Below are 24,764 nucleotides of genomic sequence, written 5' to 3' on the forward strand. Positions count from 1 at the left end.
TGTATTTTTATCTATTTGTTTGTGTACTAATGAATTTATTCTCTGGAACCTCAAGTACTATGCTAGGCAGCTTTTAGGGATGTTCTGAAGATCAGTTTAAAGAGACATCATGCTTGTAGAGAGGGAAATTTAGTCATGTTTATTAGTTCTCTTTTCAGAGAATGTGGAATGAATTACAGAGACCAATGCATCTGTTAGCAGGTGGCTCCGGGTCCTATACTAAACTATAGGATGCTATGCTGATGTAATAAATCTCAGTAACTTGGGGGAGAAATGAGGAAGAAATTTCATCAATAATGAAATTAAGAGGTCTTAATTTACTAACCATGGTGAGTAGTTTTGCTTTTTACAGTGTTGACAAATGGACACTGAATATCTAAATATAAAAATTTAAATAACAACAATACACATCTGTGTATAATGATTTTTAAAATCTGAACCTGGAATACATAAACTAATATTTACTCTCTACTGTTGGTCATAGCATGACTTAGGAAGTAAGATTCAGCAGTTTTCTTAGGTTTTCATCCACTGGTACTGTATGACTAAGTTCTATACAGCTCAAATCCCACTCTTTCTTTTCTTCCTTATGCCACAATCCTGGTTTTCCTACATTGTTTTAATGAACACACATAGAAAAGGGAATGATTTGTGAAGCTGAATTTAAGGACATAATCATGGGTCTCAGAAAATTTTAATTAAAAAAAACTTTAAACCATGGAAGAATATTATTTGGAGAAACCATAACATAGATCCCAACCATTCAGTGTCAATTAAGCCTACCAAATAGTAAGATAACCTGACTTTTATTTATAAAGTTAATTCATGTTAATTAACAAATAATAATGGGTTTCCACTAACTCTTCAAGCATCCACTTGCGACCATGTTGAGAGCATACAGGCCTTTGTGTCTATCAGATCCTCCTGTGTTGTAAGAAGGTCTATAATGAAGACTTTGGGTAGATTTAAGCCGAAAGGCAGTTTAAAGGGAAGACTTCTAGACAAGGTGATTTGAACTCTTAATTAGCAGATGGGTCCCTTTGAAAAGAAGCCCGAGGCACCACTGTTCTATTCTTAAAGTGAAGAGATTTCTTCTAGGATGATCTATGACTGATGGGACTTAGAAAGCTGCCTGGATAAACGGAAGGTTATTAGCACCTATGGCAAAGAAAAAATAGTAGCTTACTCCCTTTCCTTTTATTTCTTTCTCGTTTATTTTCTTTTTGTAACCAGGCACTGTGCCAATGAAGCAGATGGTCAGAGGTACATACTGAGGACTGTGTGTAATGCGGGGATGGAGATGGCTTCCAGGGGCAATGGAAGAAAACAGCTTTCCCGTGCCTGGGAACACAAAAAAATCATTTTAAAAATCACAGACATAGCCACTCTAGCACCTGAGAATGCACTGGAGAATTGAGATCAATAGTCCATATAAGACGGAGATCTAATTCATGAGTTAAAAGACAAATTTGGTGATTCGTGCCATATTTGGGGATGAATGCAGCAACAAATGACCTCTGCTAAATCCCTTGGGTGGAAACTGCAAACTCTATTAGCAATTCATGGCTTAATGCTGGTGTTGTTATGTGAGTCACTGTAAACAAAAATGTACATCTATGGAAGTGGTCCTGGCTAATGATAGCTAAGAAAGTTACTGGGTAAGGGTATGATTCTTTTGGAATGAATAAAAAGCGTATCTGCCACTTACCTAGAGGTTGTCCCTCTACCCACAGTCTCTGAGTTTCTCACCCTTTTTCTGCATGGTACTTCTGGTTATCCCACAACCCTCTGCTTGAGGCTCTGACTCTGAGTTTAGGCTTTGGCATTTCACCATGCTTCTGCTAACACGAAAACCACAGGGTTCCAAAAGGAAAGATGTAGTTTTCCTATGTGTGCCTTCAACAGTTCCAAATCTGCATACAGTACAACACAAATGGCAAATGTCCCCACAGTGTAGGCCATAGAAATATCAAACTTATTTCGAGACCATAACTTAGGAGGATTCCCTGTTAAAATTTATTTGCGTTCATCTAAACAGTTAGGGGAAGTGCAGAGAGTTACGCTAGGGTTTAGGTTTTAACGTGTGATTGGACAAAATGTCAATAAATGCAAATGAGTTTTGTAGAACAAGTTTCATGTGAACCAATATATTGCTCTGCTCCCAGAGACTGGGTTTAATTGAAGCTGATCTCATTATACTCTGGGGGATATAGTCAGAGCCTTGACCTGCCTTACTTCAGCGCCATTATTGAATTGTGTTCTCAGTGTTAATGTTGAGCATGAGTTGTGTGCATGCAAATGAATATGTTTTTATTGTAATTGTTTGTAGAAATGAATATAAAGGATACACTTCAGCATTTACTGCACACTTAAATATTATCTAATGCCAATGAAAAAGTGGACCGTTTTTCAGATTCAATGAACATACAGTTTTATGGCATATATAACATTTTCCTCTTTTAGCTATTTTTAAAACCCTCCATTTTCAGCTAGGAGGTTCTCTTTTACCTACAACACGGAAAAAATACACAGTGTGATTCTCACCATATCATTCTGATTATGTGTTGTAAACAGATTCCAGGATTTTAGCAAGAAGCTCTTTGAAATCTAAGATTTTCAGTCAGAAGTGCAGAATCTAACTTACCCAACACAACAGATTTCAGCCAAAAAACATATGGATGACGTGGGGCTGTTATTCATCCCTTCTAGGGAGAAATCTGTAGATATCCCAAATATTCTCTTTGCCAATTTTCATGAATGAATTTTATTTATATTACTTCTAAGATTAAAAACCAAGTTATGGAATACACACTAAATATATAAGTTTGTTTCAGTGATTGGTTGACAAAACAATGAAAGTTAAGGTAGCGTTTGTCAAGGTCGTCAGCAAATTACTTTTGCGTTAGTTTAATACAGCCTTTGTTACCTTTAGGATTTATTACTGAACAAAGCCACCATCTAAAGAGAGAATCACATGAAAATTATTTGTGCTGTTTTACTTTTGATAAATTAATAAAAGGAGTTCATTATTTATGGTAAGTATTATTTTCAGGTTTTCCTTCATAGAACATTTAATGATTCCTCTAATTGAGTGAAGTTAACTACACCTGTGTATAAAGTTAATTGCTGCACATTCTTAATGGATTGAGGTAAAATGTACATTTAATGATAAAACCACAGATAAATTTAAAATAAAGTTATCAAAATTTGTCCTCATGTATGACCAAAAATAGCTAACAGTGCGAAATTCTGTCAAAATACTGTGTTATCGGGAAACCATCACGTATGACTGTGTTCAATTTAAGAAAAACAAATATAGTTGTGGTATATAGTTTCCATGTCCTTGTTTGTTTATTAGACTTTTTAATTTTAGGTCGCTGTACTTCACTTTGCATTTTAATTGAACAGTAAAGATGAAAAGAAAAATAACACAGTGAAGAATGAGTGGGAACTAATACCTACAAACAGGAGTGACCTACTTCCACATTCATAAATGGATTTAACACCTTGGTGTTAGGTCAATTTTTGCATTATTGACTGAGGCTCAGTGACTTTAAGAGATAGGGTTCATACATAGTTGGAAAATCAAGCACATTATCTCTAGTTGAAGGCAATAATTACTGTGATAAAGGAAGGGTGACCTTAGTTTGAAGAAATGGAGGATTTCTGTTAAGTAAGCAGTTTACAACAGCAAACAGCCTTACAATTGTCATATTTTAACAAATAATGAATTAAATGAGATCATTATTTCTGCTGGAGTTCAAAATGTCTAGAATTATTATGCATAAATTCTAGTTTTCAAAATCACAGATTGTTTCCTATAAAATATGAACAAGAAGAATGAAGAGAGACAGACACAAATTTGTTTGTATACATGCAAGTTATGTGGTTAAAACTATAGTCAGAAATACTTGAGTAAAACTGAGAGTCAAGCTTCCTTTTATTGTTAAAGCAAGTCATTATTAGATTTTATCTAAGGCATTCCAAATTAATGAAGTTAAAATGTAAGGTATGAATAAAGAAAATTCATTTTAATTTAGGAAATGTGACATTTTGCCACAGATTGATAATGGCTAGAAGAGTAAGGTGAACCCTGAAAAAGGTGTCCTTAATGCTTCCCTGAAGCAGTAGTGTCTACTCTGCCAGCACATTAGAACATCTAGTGGATACTTGCAAACAAAAAATTCCCATTTCGCTTGCTGCGCCTTGGGACTCGGACACACTGGTGAAGGACATGTCCTGAGATCGAAACCATGTCAAAAATGAATCCTTTGAAAAGAAGAGTGAACTCCATGGAAGAGGAGGTGGAAGGAGTGTGGGAACCAGAGAGGATGGAGGGCACCAGGAGAACAAGACCCTCGAAATCAACTGAGCAAAACTTGTATGAGCTCCCAGAGACTGAATCAGCAAGCACAGGGCCTACCATGTCCTTTGTGTATGTATTATAGCTTTCAGCTTAGTATTTTTTTAAAATGGGACTCCAGTGTGTGTGAATGAGTGGGTCTCTGATTCCTGTGACTTCTCTTGTGGCTCTTTTCCTTCTGTTGGTGTGCCTTGTCCAACTGTGATGTGATGGTCTTTGTTTTATTTTATTGTATTTTACTGTGTTAAGTTTTGTTTTTGTCTCTTAGAAGGCTGTTCTTTTCTAGTGAGAGACAGAAAGGGAGTGGATCCAGATAGGATATAGGAGGTAGGGAGGGACTAGGAGGAGTAGAGAGAGGGTAACCTGTAACTAGGATGTATTGTATGAGAAAAGAATCTATTTTTAAGTAGAGGGGGAAAGAAAGGAAAAGTCATGTAGAATAACCTCACACTTTTATGTAAAATTGGGTTCTTTCCTGAAATACATGATGTAACAATGGATGACGATTTTGTCAAATTATTATTTTGTGTGTCAATATAAACCCAATGTATATAATAGAGTCAAACATATAATACTGTGTATGTTGTCTTTATTCTGTAAAAAACGTGGTAACTTCTAATCAGTTTTCTTTTTTACGGATTCATATTGAGTTACTATTAATGAATACTTAAGACTCATTACTCAAATTATTCTTCAGTTCTTTCCATTTTTGTTCTTTAATTCCTGTCCTGTTATATAAGTTAGATATTATTGACATTATTCTAAGCATAGAGATTTATAAACTCAAGGAAATATTATTAGATTATTTCAATTAATGTAGACACAAGCCATGTTTCTGGATGGGATTCTTGACAGAGATAGCCATGCTCTTCCACTTATGTGCAAACAGAATATAGCCACATCAGTGGAAACAAGGCCCTTGGTACAAAAACTGACACATGAATTAGAACAGAATAGAAAGTGTAGTGCACATTGGAATATGACCTCTGAAAAGTTCCTTCTAGCAAGGAAGGAGGAGATATTTATTGTGGATTAAATGGAGAACTGATTTATATGAGGAAAACACAAGTTGTTCCTAGATGCATTAAAACCAGAGGTGTGAATGATAAGAATATCAAGTCCATAACAAAATGAAAGAGACTAACTCAGACGCAAAATCATAATAAATATGAATGTAAGCCTTTCAGGGGAGATAGGATCTCACTTTTCTATACCACGGAGAAAGATAATGATGAAAACATAAGCATGATAGTCAAAACTACCAATGAATTCCTGAAAATCAACAGGAAAGAAGAGTGACCCACAGAGAAAGATGAAGGAGGTGCAGAAGCATTAATCTACAGAAAAGCAATCCCAAATGATCACTCCATATACAAAGTAAAGCCACGAGGCACGAATGACAGGAAAAAGGAAAGCTAAGAGATTTAATGTAGTTGTGTGTCTAATACACTGACAAGTCCAACCTACTGTTAAAAGTGCTGCAGCCTTGTGGATCAACATCTGGCAATGTGTGATGTCCTGTTAACCCCTAGGTGAAAAAGTAAGGATTCCCAGACTTGATTTGGGCTTCATGCGTCTTACCTCACGAGTTCCATGCTAAGAGGAAAGGAAGCAAGCTATTTAAATTTAACATGGGCACTGCAGAATACCAAGGATGTACCGTACAATAGTTTAAAAAATTTACTTATTTTATGTGCTTTGTTGTTTTGCCATGGGTGCTGATTCCCCTAGAACTAGACTTACAGACAGTTGTGGGGTACCATGTGGGTGCCAAGTATTGAACTCGGGACCTCTGAAAGAGCAGTCAGTTCTCTTAACTACTGAGCAATCTCTCTAGACACAGTAAAACTTTTATTTTACATTCATTTTAACTAATCACTAATATATTGCTGATATATGTATTTTGTTTTTATTTTAATTGGTTGATTCTCACTGTTGCCTGTAAAACGAATCTAAGTGAATATAATTAGTGGTTAAAATGATTGATTTTGGTCAATTATTGTTTCTGTTTCTTTAATACAATTATGAGTGCACTCTAAAACACAGTTGAATAAATGTCCTACTCGTGTGAGCCGTCAGCGGCAGCGGGAGAGGACCATTACTCACGTGAATAACACTCTTCCACGACTGAAATGAAGTTGCATTTCAGCCCTTTCTTTCTCACCTGTCCAGTCATTTGTGGACATCAATGACAAAGCCTTAACGCCTGTCCAATTACTTTTTCAAAGCTGACACATTTCTACTAATACTTCCATCCAAATCAAATTTTAGAGTAACGTATTACATTAGGATAGAGTGGCAATAACAGAATTTGTTGCCAGAAGTTTCTCTTTATTTCATTTAGAGTTGAAAGGAAAGCATTATCTAATTGTGGGGCATAATTTTGAAGCTCTATTTGTGCAGCTATTGTCATTTATGGGCATATAAGCTGGAAGCAGACACAGGAGGAAAAAAAAGCAAAAAGAAGCCTGTGTGCATTAGAGGCTGGGGTGACTATGGTGCCTAGGTCAGGTTGTTTCAGAACAACACCAGAGTGAGTAATCTGACTAACTTTGTTTAGAGCATGCTCATTAATGAATGTGTCTTTGAATATTCCCTATTCTCAAAATGGTAATTGAACTTTGTGAATTCTCGGTGAAAGGATTTTGCAGGTTTCTATTAGTTCCCACAACTTTGAAAAGCAGTTTAAAAAAATCCTGGTTTATTTACTCATGAAATCACAATAACCTACACATTGTCAAGCACAGTTTGGATGATGTAGCATTTGATGTTTGTCTCTATATTCTTGAATCAGGTATATAAGAGTTCACTTTTTTATTAAAAAAATAGGCTACAAGAATGGCTTCTATTAAGATCTTTAAAAATAGCACAAGGGTATGTCTGACTTGAATGCACATTAATATCACAGTACATCAAAAGCCTGTTTATACTAAGATTTAGATTTTAGGCAAATGCTTTTTCTTGTGACTTTATTTTAGTAGAGCTGTGCCAATTTTTAATACTTGTTCTATTCTCTTATATGTCAGTTTTCAAATGAGGGTACTGAAAGGACACACAGAGTGCTAAGTATTCTGTACTACATAATGGTAGCTGCTAGCACCATGATTTTCCTATTGTTTTTAACTTCTTACAACACTATAATTTTAATTTATGAAACATTTACAGGCAAAGAAAATTAATCACATATAGCAAGCATTCAACTTTCACCACATAGATAAAATGTAGTTATTTTGCCAATTTATGTAATATTCTTTCTTAGTAGGAAAAATATAGATTTTGCTATTATTTCTCAGTACTTCCTACTACCATTTTCCCAGTGGTGTTTAGCATCCCGAGTTGAAGAGCATCACTCCTTTGTACATTTTATATTTTATTACCTCTATAGGGTTGTCTTATTTCATCTATATAATCAAATTGTTTTGGTTAAGAAATGGATATATCTTTAATAGTACGTTTTATTTTTTATTTTTATTAGAACAAACTGAAAAGCTCTTGAATTAAAATTCACTCAATTGATTTGAGAGTTCAATCTTTAAAATTGATTTGGGGGAAATAAGAAGCCCTTTATGTAGCAGTTGTTATGAAGTGTTCCATTTTTTCATGACCTTTGTTTCCCACTTGTACAATCATTTATACTGAAATTCATTAGCTGGTTCCTGAAATGGAACTCTAAAGGCAGTGTAGTAACCACAGGTTAATTGGAGAACTGTGGTAATTTGCAAGCTTAAACATGCTGACTTTGCAATTATTAATAATACATGAATCTTACGACAGATAACCCCTCCATGGGTATAAGAAGCAACTGAGAAACAGGCTACTGTTCCTGGATTTGATAGTGTGTCGCGTCAGGAAAATTGCCTTAATTTCTCCCTTATTTAGTGTCATCAAGCACAGAATGGAGATAATACAACCCAATTTCCCAAGCTGTTGTGAAGATAATGTGAATAATGTCAGTGCTACATACCAACTAGATAGAAATTACCACAGCGAATATGGATTGGGGACATTTTGAACTTTCAGAACTATTACAAAAAATTAGTAATTTGTTCATTGATTCACTGAGATTGAGAAATCACAATCAAAGGAGATTCTGTATCTGTGCTTTCTCTTGAAATTCATTTTTTTGATAGTGTTTTGTTGTGTAGTCCAGGTTGGCTTGGGATCCACAGTTGTTTCTAGGCAGGTTATGATCTTTAACACTGGGGTTCTGGGATTAAAGGCATGTGACTCATTCTTAACTTGATATTTTGATAATTAACTGCTGATTCTATTAATGATTTGAAATTGGCTTTTCACCTGATAAGCAATGAAAATATGCATGTTAAGGGGATACTATATGATTTCGATACCTATGGACACTGTATAATGTTCAAATCACATCAATTCCATTCCTTCTCAAACAGTTATGATACCTTTATGTTGAAAACATTCAGAGTCCTGTGTTCTAGACTTGCAGAATGTGTACTATACAACCAGTTTGTATGTCACTTCTAAATAAAAAATAACTGGAGTAAATCCTGGATTTCTTCAACTTACTTCTCCATGATAGATACAGATTTTCAGGAGAGAGGCTCTTTGTGTACCTGATGCTAATTGCTGGCCATTGTACCTTAATCAGAGAACCAGAGATTTGTTATCTCACCTGCAAAATTGGAAATGAGTGAAACTGAATAAGAAGGCACTGGCAGTGACAGTCACCCATGCTGAAGTGACAATTGAGAAAGGCGTTAGCTGACTTTCTGGCTCCTGTAATAAATCTATGAAAAGATGGAAAAGATCTATATGTTGGTTTCCTGCTTCTATAGTTGTATGTCTGTTGTAGTTGAAAATATGAGTCAGCACATAAGACAAAATAAGATTAGGTTTAGGTTTGCTCATCAAAGAGTTAGAGCATCAGACTCGGTGGTGGTGTATGTCTTTAATCCCAGAACTTGGGAGGCAAAGGCAGGTGGATCTCTGTGAGTTTGAGACCAACCTGGTCTAGAAAGGGAGTTCCAGGACAGTTAGAACTACACATAGAGAAACTCTGTCTGGAAAAACCAAAAAGGCAAAAAAAAAAAAAAAAAGGGTGGGGGGAGGGTTAGAGAATTGATTGTGGAAAGTATGGAACACTGGAAAGGAAAATACAGTTGCCTGAATGAGTTCAGATAGATTTGAATACCCATCCTCCACAAACTTAAGCATTCCTCCATTCTCTAGGCAGAAAGAAGGGTTATTCATTCCATCGTGGCAAGCTGGACCTGACTTGCTGGGAGGTCTGACTGTAGTGAATACATTCAAGAAGACTCATTCACTTTCCACCAGGCTCTAAGTCTTTGTCACCTCTAGGGTAAAGATCAGACTCCGTTTCCAATAAGAGACATCAAACTAAAAGAAAAAAGTGTACTAACGTTTGATAATTGTATTCACAGAAACCTAAAGAGTGTTAGTGGGGTTGCCTTCCAAACGTGTTAGAGCAGTGTTCACTATGATACTGCATGCAGAGGAGAGTTGGAGTCAAGAATTACTTTAAGCAGCTGGAAATGGTTCCGCCTGTGTACTTGGTATCAACTGAAACTAAGACCCAAATGATGTTTTTAGTAAATAAAGTTTAGATGCCAGAAATTCTTTGGCATCGAGAAAGGGAGGGATTCATGCTGCATCAGGCACTTGACATGTGGCAAGCCCAAAATAAGACATTTTTAAGTGTAAAATTGTGCAGAAAGGAAGAGTAAAGCATCTCAACCCTATTTTTTTTATTGATTCCATGCTGAAAGAATGACATCTTGGCTACATTAAGTTAAACAAAATGTAAGCTTTCAAAGCCCTTTTACTTGTTTCCTTTTCCTTTGTTTTAAAATATGGATGCTAGAAAATGTAAAATTATACATGTGGCTTGCATCTGGCCTTACACTTCTACTGGTCAGCGCTGATGTAGAAGGATAGAAATGTTGAGTGAATTTATCATTTGTGACACAGTCACCCCTTCTCTAACTCTCTACAGCGGGAGGATTCAGAGAGATGGGGACGTTGGACTTCCTGGTGAAGTGCTGCTATGCCCATGAAAAGTAAGTTAGCAATAGTTTCAGTGCGTGTAATCAAGGCCAAATGGTAGCACATAACTTACACTTGAGATGGGAATTGTCTTTTTATCAGTCAGTAGGATTCCAAGAGCGTTTTGCTGTGGTTGAATGCTCATGTTTCCCTACAAGTGAAAACGTTGGGGTTTATACTGTTCTAATTACATTTCAACTAAAAATTCTTTTGAAGCCTGTTGCATAAATATTTGATGTTAATTATGCATTAAAAATAACAGTCTTTCTACAAATTGCTGGAGTATGAGTTCTCAACCACTTCCAGGCCTGAAAGGAACCTTGTCATAAAGGACAGGGTTGGTGGTTTGATTAAAACTGAAAAATGTTACCAAGTAAACACCATCGTTTTCTTTCTGAACTTTTCCATTGGAATCCAATTTATTAGGATTCCTAGTATAATGGAAGAGAAATGCCATTAAGATTTTTGTTAACAGACATCTCTAGAGCACTACTGGCTTTCATTTCTGAAACGAGTTTGATCTTAAGTTTACCTGCTAGTGTCCCTGAAAATCTTCATTATGAACATTTTTCTAATTCTTAAACACATTGCTGAGTCAACAATCAGCACGACATACGGTCCCTGGCCTAAATTTTAGTAGTAGGTTGTCCTTTGAATTGTTGCTCTCCATTAAATGTAAATTAGAAGTAAAGGAAATACTAAATCTCTGTGAAAATAAGAGTCAACAGTGCCATCATCAAATAGTGAAATGCAGAATGTATGTGAATTCTATTTTAGCTCTACTGAACTCTGTTCTGCCAAAGAAGAGAGGCAGATCTTAGAGAATTACAATGACTGTTGCTTATAAGATTGGGCAAAGATTTCATTGCAGAAGACTTGAACTCCATTAAATTCTATCTACTCTGAATCCTGAGTCCTGATCACCCTGGTATTGCATGTGTCTGCAATAGTTTGGTGTGTTCATATTCATATATCTTGGACAACAGAGACCAACATTCACTTTGCTTACATTCAAAAGGTCCAAGAATATCAGGCAAACCTCACAAACGTTTAGAGTACTGCCTACCATTCTTAGTGAAGGATATTTACCACCAAGTTCAAGACCAGTGGATGCTTCTTGACTTTCACTTCCCAGTAAATTTGCCTGCTAGTTACCTCTGGATCTAGGAGGAAGTATACACTCTAAGAGGATGAATTGTTCTTTCACTTTAAGAAACTAAACAATTAGGCTTTCACTCTTGCATGTGACTCAGATCAAAGAAGGCTATCTTGCAGATCCAATTTGTCTAACAAGGCAGTTCTGATCTTGGGCTACATGCTTTTGTAAATCCAATAGTGTTCATGTTGGATGTAGCTTTTCTGTCAATTTGTGTTCAAGTCATTGCATAGATCCCTAAGCCTTTGTAGAAGAGCAAGATCACATCTTGCTTATGTCTTGTAACTTGGGAATGAGAGTGGCCAGTTCCAACCACTCATGATGGGAAGTCTAGCAATCATGGGAGACTTATTTTGGTGATGTCAGACCCTTTATATAGTTAGGTCTTCAAGGAACCTTGACAATGTAAAGTAGAGTTAGTATAGGTAAATTAAGGCCAACCTTTAGAAAGTTCTGGAAATATAAAAATGTCGCATTAAGGACCATAGACACATTGATTGCTATAATTAACTGGTCACACTTGACACTGCACAGATGACCAAGAACAGGAGACTAGATAAAGAGTCCAGGAACACAGGGGAAAACAAACTAATAAATAAACAAACAAAAACACAGTAATAAAACGACTCCTAATGAGACACCTGCTCTGCTTCAATATCAGTGCCTTGTTCAACTATCATTAGAGAAATGTCCTCCTGTAGCAGATGGGAACACAGAGAGAGATTCACAGTCAGACATTATGCATAGAGGGAATACTTGGAATACTAAACCATAATTAGAGTGACTCCCTCATCCCCCAACCCCAGGACTTAGGGAAGAGGAGTCAGGGAGAGCCAGACAGGATGAAGTACACCAAGGATCTTCAACTCAACAGGATCAATGCACACATTAATTAACAAAGACTGAGCAGTATGCACAAGGCCTGCATGAGTCTGCACCAGATTGGGTCCTACAGCTTAAGGCACCCCCATCCCTAATACACAAGCTATTGGTATTGGTAGCTACTTGCAAATGAATAGTAAGTTTTCTCCAATGGAGACTCACTGGGGAAACAAACTACTCATAAGGGTAGGCTGTGTGCCCAGCAGTAGATGATCAACAGAAAATAAATGCAGTAGTATAACTCATTGGAGGTTCCTTGTCTCATAATGTGTCATGGCTTTACATTTTTATCTTATTTTTAATTTTTAATATATCATAAACACACATACATCTCTTATAGGCCCTTTGTGTATATACTATGGCTTCCAGTTTAGTGTTTTTATTAAATTCCTGCGTGGGCGAATAGATAAGTCTCTGGATCTATATCTGTTTCTTGTGCCTTTTCTTGGGCTCTTTTCCTTCTGTTTATCTGTTTTGTCCTATTCTGATGTGTTAACTTTTGCCTTATAGTATTTTATCCTAATATTATCTCTTAGAAGCCTGTTTGTTCTCTAGTGAGAGATAAAAATGGGTTGGATCGCCGGGTGGTGGTGGCGCACGCCTTTAATCCCAGCACTCGGGAGGCAGAGGCAGGCGGATCTCTGTGAGTTCGAGGCCGGGCTGGACCGATAGCCTCCGAAACAATACAGAGAAACCCTGTCTCGTAAAAACTAAAAAAAAAAAAAAAATGGGTTGGATCCTGATGGGAGGGGAAAAAAGAAAAATTTGAAGGAATAGGAGGAGAAACCATAATCAGGACATATATATATATATATATTCATATATGTATATTCTTTTTCAATGAAAGAAAAAATAATGAACTTGTTACATAATTTTCCTGGAACTATTCTAATATTCTAGACTGGTTCAGTGATTGTGGGCAAAGTGATGGCAATTCGTATTTTTAATCTCAAATACTTATATCATTGTGTATTTGGATATGTTTACTTAAAGAGTAAATACATGTTTTGCCCTTTTGAAGATGTTGCTTATAACATACAAGGTAAACATTGCAGTATTTGAATACAATTTTTAAAATTAATAGCAAATTTTCAGAGAAAGTAATTTTTTATGGAGAACTTACATGAGACTTTCCCAAATCAAGCTTCTACTACTTTTCTTCCTCTAGATTTACTTTATTTGTGTCTATGTCTGTGTGGACGCTTATCTGTATGTGAACTGGATGTCTGTGTGGACGCTTGTCTGCATGTGAACTTGATGTCTGTGTGGACGCTTGTCTGCATGCGAACTTGATGTCTGTGTGGACGCTTGTCTGCATGCGAACTTGATGTCTGTGTGGATGCTTGTCTGTATGTGAACTGGATGCAGGCAGAAGTCAGTGCAGATCAGAAGTCACTGCAGATTGGCTTCTCTGCAAGTAGAGTGTGGGTGCTGGGTGTCTACTATAGCATGGCTGGGCTGTTTCATTTCTAACTAAATCCTCAAATGTAGCTAAAATACCCAACCTCACGTAACTGAAAGGTCCTGTGAAGTTCATATGTAATTAATTTTGGATTAATTCACTTCTAAAGTATTGAAGCAGACCTGCCACATTATTTGTATGAGTAATCCCATCTTCCTGGGAGGTAAGATTATAAGGAGTCAGGAGTTGCTGCCTATAAAGTACTCATACAACTCCTTAGTGCACAGAAAACAATAATAAATTCTGGTTATTTATATCAGTGCATAAATAATAAATTCACATGGAAAAGTGGAGTTCTTATTTTACCTGTGAAATTAGGATAAGAAAATATGGAGATAGGTACTGGGTAACGCCCTTGTACTTCAAGTATGTGTTCAAATCCAGGAAACCCCAAGTAAATTTGGTCATGATGGCATGTATCTGTAACCCAGCACTCCTGCTATGAGGCAGGAAGTGGAGACAAAACAAGCCTTGGGAGCTTGTAAGCCAGCTATGTTGGCATACAGAATGGCAAACAAAAGCCCTGTTTGAACAAGACAAAGATTTTGTCCTCTAAACTTCAGATGCCCACTGTGGTTCATGTGCATGTGCACCCCTATAAACACACACACACACACACACACACACACACACACACACACACACCCCACACACAAATGTAGGGAGACACACACACACACATGGATGTAGGGACACACACACACACACACACACACCACACGCACAAATGTAGGGAGACACACACACACACACACCTCACACACACAAATGTAGCGACACACACACAAATGTAGGGATACACACACACACAGACACACACACACACCTCACACACACAAATGTAGGGACACACACACACACACACACACACACACACAGACACATGGATGTAGGGAGACCTAAGAATCAACACCACCTTCATGTAATAGTTAACAGCTGAGATTCAAGAATGCAGTTTGGGGATCATGTTTGTGTGTACTCAGGCAAATGTAAAATTTGATAAGGATATTGCTTTTCTATATAGGGCAACATGTATTTTGCTTTCCTCCTAAAGAAACTATAAACAAAGTTTACATGGATATCAAGGAGTGGAAAACCTTGATTTCATTTGAAACTATTTGGGCATTCCATGGCTATTCTTTATTAGATTTTACTTCGACATCGCCATAATCCTGATTTTTAATTTAAATATGCAATTTTACATTTATTTTTCCAATGTGCTATTATAAAAGCATCAGGACCCTCTTGTTTGTAGTGATGGGGATATTATCTTTGTTTTCTTGTGCTGAGATGGAGACAAAGAATATATACTTTTTACACTATATACATCAGAATTTACACTCTTCTCTTATGCAAAATATGGTTCAATATTGGTTTCTTTTCAAGTTACTACTTTCTAGTCATATTACAAAGGTACTATGGATTATTAGCTCTCACTAATTTTTAAATTTTTACTTATAGATAAGCTTTGATTTATTTATGATTGAAATTTTCATAAAGGATGATGCAAATTTCACATGGAGTATATGTTTATTTCATAAATGTAAATATTCTTACATATATTACAGTTTTCCTATTTTCAGCAATGTTCAGATTTTGGGCAATTGGGTAACAATGTGCTCTTCTGAGAAATCCTGATAAAGCTATTGATGGTTACATAATCAACCTCTTTAGGCTTGTGTCTGAACCCATGAAGTGCTAATTTGAAACCCTAGCTACCTTGTTCTTGTGACAAAGGCTATATGCTGTGAACTGTTAAATAACCCCTAATATTTATGCCATGCTTGGTTAAACAGGAAATGGGCTATTTCACTATAAATAATGCACAAGTCCACTTTAATAACCCACTGCGATGCCACCTTAGAAATTGCTTTGCGTTTATTGATCACTGAGAGAAACTGAAATATTTGAAAACATTATGTGGCCTTATATCACTAGTTACAGATAGGGAAAAGTGCAATCAATATATTCCTGCTCCCAAACTCCACATTGCTACTCTTCCCAATTCTCTCAAGTACATCACTTCCACATATAAGCATAGTATATGATATAAAAGGCAACTAGTAAAGTAGATTAATGTTTGTTAACTAGGGTGTTAATGAAAACATAAATTGATGTGTATGACATGAGATCCATAGAGTCTAAGGCAGGTCTGTTTGACAATCTAAGATGGTCCCAAATGACTGGTGTGTCAGAGCAAGCATTAGACTGACAAACTAGGTACAGTGAATATTATACTAAAAAAAAAACAGAGCTAAATAGATAAAAGGGAGTGGGTGTGAATTTGAGGTGCATGACCATTTTATGGAATTATTTTGTGTTCCTTAAGACTGTCATTCAAATTTGTACATATTGCATTTAAAAAAGTGGAATATCCTCACTTGCCCCCAGATAAAATGAACAAACATATATTAAACACCTGTCATATATTCATGTCATTAGAAATGCTGTGCAAATTGTAGTGCTGACACACAATTCTTGGTAGTTTTTCTGGTTAAGTTTAAAGGAAGTTGCTTTAAAACTAATTCAAGCTAATGACTCATTTTTTATGATGCTTAATATGAATCGTTCTTATTGATCCAACCAGGGCTGCTGAACTCTGAATGTTCAAAACTACAGGTAATGTATGCTAAGTATGCAAAGTTCTTCCTGAAAAAATAGGACATTTCACTTTCTTGTAATATATAAAAACTTCAGCAACTCTTATTGAGGCCAAGGGAATCTCTCTCACACACATACCATAGACATACATAGCCACACACAAAAGAAAAAGAAGCCTGCAGCTAACTTCAAGTCATGCCATGGATAAAGCCCATTGAGATCTTTCCTATTGTGTGGCCAAAACATTCTTTTTACTTTGTTTTTCTTATCAATTTCAGTAGCAGTTTTAATGAGTAAAAAAAACAATGAATCAACATTCAAATAAAAGAGGCACAATGTATGTGTTTAATTCACAGAGCATAAAAGAGTTCCTGAATTATCAAGAATATCCTATAACATAGAATATGAGTAAATTTTCTTCTTAAGTGAAGGATTCAATTGATACTCTCAAGAAAAGCATGATTCAGATGATCAACTTTTACTCACTTTGCAAAAATTTTATTGCCTTATTTGTTCCCTTGTAGAAAATAAATATTACTCTGTAAGTTTATTACTCCACATTAATTTATCTATGATAGTCCCACAAGGGGGCAAATACATGGAATTAAAAATATTTAGATGCAGCATTTGGCAGTAAGTGCATTGTTATGTAAGTACTTTTAATCCAATGCTGTAAAATGATTTACATATACAGCATTTGACATTAAGTGCATTGTTATGTAAGTACTTTTAATCCAATGCTGTAAAACGATTTATATATATATAACATTCGGGAAATCTATAAAAGACAAAGAGCAAACCCCATTAGTGCATCTAAACACTGCAGTTTATCCAGATAGAGCAAGTACAATGGGGAAGACTCTGTGATGAGAATACCCCAAAAGGAATGCTATCTTTGATTCCTCCTGTCACAAATACAAACTACCCTGATTTGTGTATGATACTAAGGGTGCAGTCTATAGTTCTTTCTCTCCCTGCATTTCTGGGAAAGAATCACAAACTTGCCATCACCATAAACTTTGGTCAGCTAGCCATCTGCTCTCTATGCTAAGAGGAAATAAAAACGAGGAAACCTCAGGAATAGACACACGCAAGCCTGTCAATTTGTTAATTTCTGTGTTTATTCCCAGCATTTAAACCCAGAAATTGGGATAAAAGGTGAAAAATAATATCTCTACTAAGAAACCAGAGATGCTTCTGAAGTAAATTGTCAGCTTGCTGTCTTATGGCAAAGTGAAATTCATCCCTGGCTCATTCTATTTAGCATAGCCATGTGCAAAACTGTGAGGACACAAGAATCTTGCCTTATCTCTTACTTCCACTCTTCTCCTCCTCCACTCTAACCCCAGCACATAGCAAAGCCGTGTCTGCAAAGACCCCTGTCTGTAAGTACCACAGAAAGGGCATAATGAAGCCTCTACCACACCAGCCCTCTATTATATTATTATCTGATTCAATAAGCTTTAAGTGGTGTCTTTTATTCTTTGTCCTTGTCTAAAGTTTCAGTCAAATTATATCAGAGCAAAAAGATCACAATTGTGTGGTTTACACAATTAGACTTCTAACTCTAATTAGAAATTATGACGGGAAGATCCCTGTGTTTTAAGACTGATCATTCTTAGATTTTTGTATGTAAATTACTCCCAACACATTAACTTAATCTGTACTAACATGCTGATGTATACACCTCTCGACTTCAGAAGTGATTGCTTGTCAAGATAATCATGCCTCGGGCAAACAAAACCCAGAGACATGAGTTTGTCATTATGAATTGTGTCCCATTTAAGGGTTTGCTAATTTTGAAATGTAACCACTTGTAGGTTGTCTTACCTTTTGCTGAAGTTAATTTAATAAAATATTAAATCTCTTTAAAAAGCATCCTTTTGAATAGGTAATAGCACCCAATTTTCAGAATGACAAACTTCCTATTAAAAATAGACAACAACTATAACATGTTCAGTTTTCATGCACAGCTCTCTTCTCCAATGTGTTCACATTTGCAGCCAGGCTTTTCAAAGAGAGAATGAAGCCTGGGGAATGGGGACAAGAAGGTGTTGTGGCTATGAGCTGGAAGCAGGCATGGTTAGAAAATTTGCACAGGTGACTGATGACGGATGGGGGTGGAGGCAGTTCAGGAGGAAGTTAGCATTTGGGAAAGAGACACTCTACCTGTATAGCCCAGCGAATTGTCATCATTATCAGAGGTGGGGGCTGGCGTCCCGCTGTCGTTGCCCCTCTCTAGGTCCTCAGGGTCTGTCGGAAACAACACCAGAGCTGCTGATGGGGTCACAGAAGTAACAGGAGTTGCCATTTCGATTGCATCATGTCCAGACACAAGTAAATCCACATGTGACAGAAACACACACCAGGCCAACACACAGCACACGTCTTCCTTGCCCTTCCTACAGCACGCTGAACCCCGTGAAGGTCTCAGCACCATGCTTACACTTTCCCCTTCTTCCCCTTAATTCCCCTAATTCCCTGCTCTGCCTGCACCTTTGCTGCACTTCAAAGCTGGCTAAGGGCTCCGACTGCCCTCTGTGAGGCCGCCAGCATGACTGACTGAGCATATGGAGGAGGGAGAGGGCAGGGTGGCTGAATGCTAGCATTGCTAATTTTCTACCTTATTGTTAATCAAAGCTATTGACTGTGATCACTCCCCATCATCGCTTCATCTCCTGGCAATTACAGACTCCAGGGACTGTACTTCAGATGAGAGCAGGAGGGAGCTGGTAAGGGTCTTGTGGCAGCAGAAGGAGAATGCTATTATAAAAATGCTTCTTTTTTTTCCCTTTAGAAAACAGTAAAGGAAGCAGTGCACAGCCTATGTCTTTGGAAGACAAGCATTTCTGCTGGAATGGGACTGAGGAAAATTGAATGAGTGTGTGGGTAAAATAGCGCCTAACTTGAAATATTTTTTTCCTTTGAATGTTAAAAGGCATTCCAGATTGCCTGCTGGTCTATACTGCAACCATCCATGTGTTATCATCATCCATGTATTCTTAGTTTTCTCGAGGAAAAAAATGCTTTCCAATGTTTTTGAAGTTGAACAGGCATTTTCCTATGCAGAGTTTTTGAGACGAGGCTGGTCCTCAGGAGTCGAAGTTCCGTCTGTGATTGGCAGCAGTCTAGTGATGCTGTTGCTATGTGACATATCTATGTGTGCAAGACCATTTCGACCATCACCTACTGCTCTGCTGCTGATAACTAGACACAGAAACAATAAAGACCACGAGTAGAGCTCCTCAATCAAACAACGTGGAGTCATAGGTCACTAGAGTTGCAACGTTCTATGAGCTTTTATCCCCTGAAACAGCATCCGGAGAGCATTCTTCTGTGTTTCACCGGGAGGAGCCCCTGCTTGCTTAGGAAAGAGAGAGTCACTTAGAAATGAGGCAGTAAGCACATGCAGGCAGTGTCCCTGTAGACACATCACAGGCATCACCACTTTTGTGTCTCGGCTTGTTTTCCGCCAGGGCAACACATTTTGTCTCAGGCAGAACTATTCAGGAATGACTTAGGAATTTTTAACGAGAAATAAGAAGTCTATCGCAAGTCCACAAGGAGGTTTTGCCAGCTACCTGCTGTTCACTCTCATTTCCTTGCTCTCTGTATTCCCTACCACAAATGTCAAAGGATGAAACTGTTGCGGTTAATGTGGGGAGAGGAGGGTTTGGATCTGTGCAGACAAAGGGGGGGGGCATGCTCATTTACCTTATCTCTCTGGGGATGGCTTGGTTATGTTTATCCTGCAAAGTGACTTTGGAAATGGCCAGGCAGTGAATGTGTCGACTTTTTAGTCCTGCAACTTGTTAGCTTGCTAGATGCATGAACTGTTTAGGCCAGAGTTGTGTGTTCCATCCATCAGAGAGTCTGGGAAAGTGGATCTCATTGTGTAATTTGGGGCAGTGTTAGTTACTACAGTGCTGGGCCACAAACAGTAGCATCGTTTAAGGGGTTAAACACATAGGAGGCTGACACAGAGAGATGAACAGAAGTTTGTTGTTCATGTGTAGTAGGCCTTTAAGGGAGGGTGCAATCCTGTTTCTTTAAATACCACTTAAAAAAAACCCCACTGTGTGTGCAGGGTCACTTTAGTTTTATGACTTAATTAGTTTTAGTAACAGCCACAGACAGTCAAGGGGACTCCTACGCCTAATTATGAAGGTGTAGTTTATTTATTCGGGCTGCACTAGTTCTAATCACTTTGTTTAAAACGTGGTAACATTCTTCCAAATCTATTACTCAATTAAATTGGCTTGTTTATGTAGTCATGAAACTGGGGAATAAGGTTTGTACTTTTTGTTTACTGATACCTTCCGAGAAATGCAGATACTTTTCTAAAATTCATGGAGATAAAGGAAGTGAGTTCATTGTCATTGAAACGAGCTGCCTAAATCTTCTTAAATGAAAAAGCAAAACTTCACATAACTCTTAACTTATCCTTACTGCTCTGTAAACTTACCTCCTTGTGTCTGACCTCCATGCTAGGGTCTCCTTTTAGGCTTAGGGAAGATTAGGCTGTGCATTAATCAATCAATTTTTTTTTTTACCATATCTGCAAAGCCCATCCTGTCTATCTAATACCCCCTTTAATTAAAGCCATGCTGGGCCTCAAGGAAACAGAAGGTGCCATTTTCACTAACTTCACTAATATTTCCTTTTTCTCCTCTTTCTTGTCAAAAGATAACGATAATAGAAAATGCTCCTGTTGCTTCACACTGTGTGAGCTGGAGGCTGAATGTTGAGTCCAAAAGATAGTTATTTTGTGTGTATGTGTGTGTGTATTGTTGTTAAGCAGTATTGATTACTAAGCCACAGGGTAGAAGATAAAGAGGTGGGGGGGTTATTTTGTTTTAGCATATTTTAAGGAGGGCTCCTTTTCAGACTCTGAATTTGGGATCCTATGGCTCTGAATGCAAGGTTCCCTCCATGTCATCTACAGATGCATTGTTGCTGGTAGCTTTGGCTCCCACGGCTTTGTTCCTCAGGTGAAAATGTAAACTAGCTGAGTTAGGTACTTTATTTTTTATTTTTACACAGAATTGAATTGAAGGTAACAGATGAAATAATGAAGGCAAATTTTACTACAGTGATTGAGTCTAAGTAAGAAACAAGTGGAGAATGCAAAAAGAAAAAATGGGTTTTCTCCTTTAGTATCATGTACTAGAGGGAATTTATTATATATGCACTCAGATGTTTTTCTGTCCTCTGTCTGCCTGGTAAGCCAATATTAGACACAGAGCATTTTATGAAATATAAAAGAAGATTTGATTCATAAATTTAAATCAAAGGCTGGAAAAAATTCTTTCCAGAGGCACACTTCCTAGGAAGTTAGTGCCTATTGGTGATCACTGTCTTGCAAAGCTGCCAGTCTCATTGTTCTGAAAGCCTGTTTTTTGTCTGTATGTTTGTTAGGAACCAATCCACTTTTTACATTCTCTGTCCCTCAACTTCAGTTCTGACCTGTAGGGACAGAACACTCTAGTGCTCATTGAATGACAATCTTTTCACTATCAAAATTCTTTCAGCCTCATGATTTACAGTTCTCTAGACTTCAACTTTTCATCCTGCTTTCTCTGTGATGCCACCGTCTAACTTGAAGGCTCCCAGTGATTTTTATAGGTCAAAGCAACTTTCATATCGCTCAAGTGAATTCTCTACCTAGAGCCCTGGCCAATTTAACTTTGTGTCTACACCAACAAATTTCACACTTTGACTTAGCAAACATGACACTTATTAGCTACCACTTCAATGTAATCTTTTCCTAGTGTCCCTGATTATGTTACCTATTTTACATAAACATGCACAATATTTACATCATTTTACACTTCGGTCAATGCTGTTGTCTGTGACAGAAAACAACTATAGACTTAATGAAAATTAACTTTACTTGCCTTTTTCTTCTGGTTATGGGACTGTTTACTATACTTGAACCAATAATATGCAGCAATAGCTTTGATATATATATATCATATGAGATATACATATATAATTTCATATAGGATATAGAAGCATGAACTATCCTGTAAGTCTGTCACATTTAATAAAAATAAATACTACAAATGGAATAAACACTAGAAACCATTATTTTCAAGGAAACTTTGCATTTAAATACATCTCATTCAACATTTTGACTGATGGAAGATTTTATGTATATCTCATTTATTATGTGCTACATAATGTAACATATATCTACATTTTAGAATCACTTAATGGGTCAAATTAATGTGTTCATTTTGAAAACAAGTCCAGGCTGCTCTCTGTGGTTATCGAGAATACATACCTTGTTAGTTCTTCATCGTCTTGCCGAGCATAGCTTTGGAATCTACCCTTCATGCCTAACTGGAACTTTGTATCATTGAGCTAGCTAGCCCTAAATCTTCTGGGTGCAATGAACTGTAGACTCCCCACTACCAAACTATCACCTCAGTACCCACTTGCTAACTGTCAGGTGAGAATAGACTTTGATAACAGCTGCCTGAGATAATCACCACTTTGACTCAATAATCAAACTGAGCATCACCATAGCAGGTGTCCAAGAAGGGGAAGACACATGTGTTTCAGTTTTCTACAAACCATGTATGACTTGTGTGCAATCAAGCTTAAGGTGCAACATGAAATGTACAGGGAACATGATCTGTCATTATTAGACTGTGCAGGTAGAATAATTACGTGGCAAGGCATGAAATGGTGACTAAAAATACCATGTGAGAAGGAACTCAGGAAAGGACATGGCACATGTTGGCGATTAATCTACTATGGAAACATCAGAAGTGAAGATGTGGTACGATCATGTAGTCTAAGCAAGTCTGTAATGTGCTGGAAATGATTCTCCTCCCCCTCCCACAAGATGACTATTTCCATAGAACAAAAGCTCATATGAGTCTTGGCATACCACTCATACTTCTCTAAGCTGTTTATCATAACTTGGCAAACAGTGTTACAGTGTGGAAATACAGAAATCCAAGAGGAAAAATTTCCGATCTTTAATTTGGACTTTCAAAGGTGGGCTTGGTAGTTCATGTCTTTAATTTCAGCACTTGCTTGAGAGGCAGACACTGTTATATCTCTATGAGTTTGAGGCTAGCCTGGTCTACATGGGAATTTCTAGGACAGCCAGGGCTATATAGTGAGAAACCTGACACTTGGGAGGCAGAAGCCTGAAGTGAGTTTGAGGCCAGCCTGGTATACAGAGTGAGTTCTAGGACAGGCTGAACTACACAGAGAAGCGCTGTCTCAAAACAAAACAAAACAAAAACAAACAAACAAAAACAACAAAAATAAGATAAATTAATTTTGTGTTTCATTTGTTTATACCAACAATTTCAGTTGATTTTGCAATTTATCATACATTAGGATTTTTATGCTCACCACGTCCTTCTGCTGCCATGTTCCATTCAGTCTGATTCACCACCCAGAATTTACATTAAACATAAAAGTCTCCTCTTTGGTCTCCTGTATAGTGTCAAACCTGTTTCTTTATAGATCGGAATTATCACTGCCCCACACTTTGGCATTAATTGACATTTTGAAGATGACCATTAATAAAAGATTAGGGGAAAGCAAATGAATACAAACTACTATCAATATGAGAATTGTGTTCTACAAATTGGATCAATTCTCATTGATTCTTTCCTACTAATCAAGAGGGATGCAGGGAATGGGTCCTCTAAATGAAGTACTGAAAACATTTAATTAGAAACCTAGGCAATGAATTACAAAATTATGAAGATTTAATCAGCATCAGAATCCTACAGGATCAAATCAAAGTTAAAATTTAACTTCTGCCTTTGCCATGTATGGTCAAATGATGATTGAGGATACATTATTATTTACTCTATTCTTCTGAATTGGAATGAAAGGGTGATATATGAGGATTGTTATAGAGATTAAGGGGAAAACGAACATGAGAAGTTGCTTTTCCATAATATCCACTTCAAAAATCCAGAGAATGAAATAACTGTTTTAGAGCACAATGCAACCAAAATCCACTACCATGTTTTAGATCATCAAACATGATACATGTCATTAAAATTGTGCTAATACACATTTTCCTGTCTCTCGTGTTGTGTGTGCATGCGTGTGTGCATCTGTGGGCTGGTAAGCACACTTACTTGTGGAGGCCAGTAGAGGATGTGGGGAGTCACTCTCTATCACAGAAGTCTCTCACAGAAACTTGCCACTTGACTAGTCTTGCTGCCAAGTTCTTGGGTTACTGTTACACAAAGCAATGCCTAGCTTTTTGGGTAGGTGCTGGGGTTTCA

The 24,764-nt window shown here is 37.1% G+C and overlaps 1 protein-coding gene across 5 annotated transcripts in view; it reads right to left on the reverse strand.

Annotated features, from left to right (window-relative positions):
- The window catches only part of Robo1 (roundabout guidance receptor 1), a 919,114-nt gene that overhangs the window by 415,467 nt on the left and 478,883 nt on the right, over nucleotides 1-24,764 (reverse strand). For 4 of the 5 annotated variants that reach the window (XM_040750585.1, XM_040750592.1, XM_040750586.1 and 1 more), the window contains exon 3: nucleotides 18,667-18,750. The exons of the other annotated variant lie outside the window; for it this stretch is intronic. In XM_040750585.1, the coding sequence (XP_040606519.1) occupies nucleotides 18,667-18,750 (84 nt within the window). The remainder of the gene's footprint in view (nucleotides 1-18,666; nucleotides 18,751-24,764) is intronic. 5 annotated transcript variants of the gene reach the window in all.

Source organism: Mesocricetus auratus, unplaced genomic scaffold (genome assembly GCF_017639785.1).
Source record: "Mesocricetus auratus isolate SY011 unplaced genomic scaffold, BCM_Maur_2.0 Super-Scaffold_100008, whole genome shotgun sequence".
NCBI classification, from domain to species: Eukaryota; Metazoa; Chordata; class Mammalia; order Rodentia; family Cricetidae; genus Mesocricetus; species Mesocricetus auratus.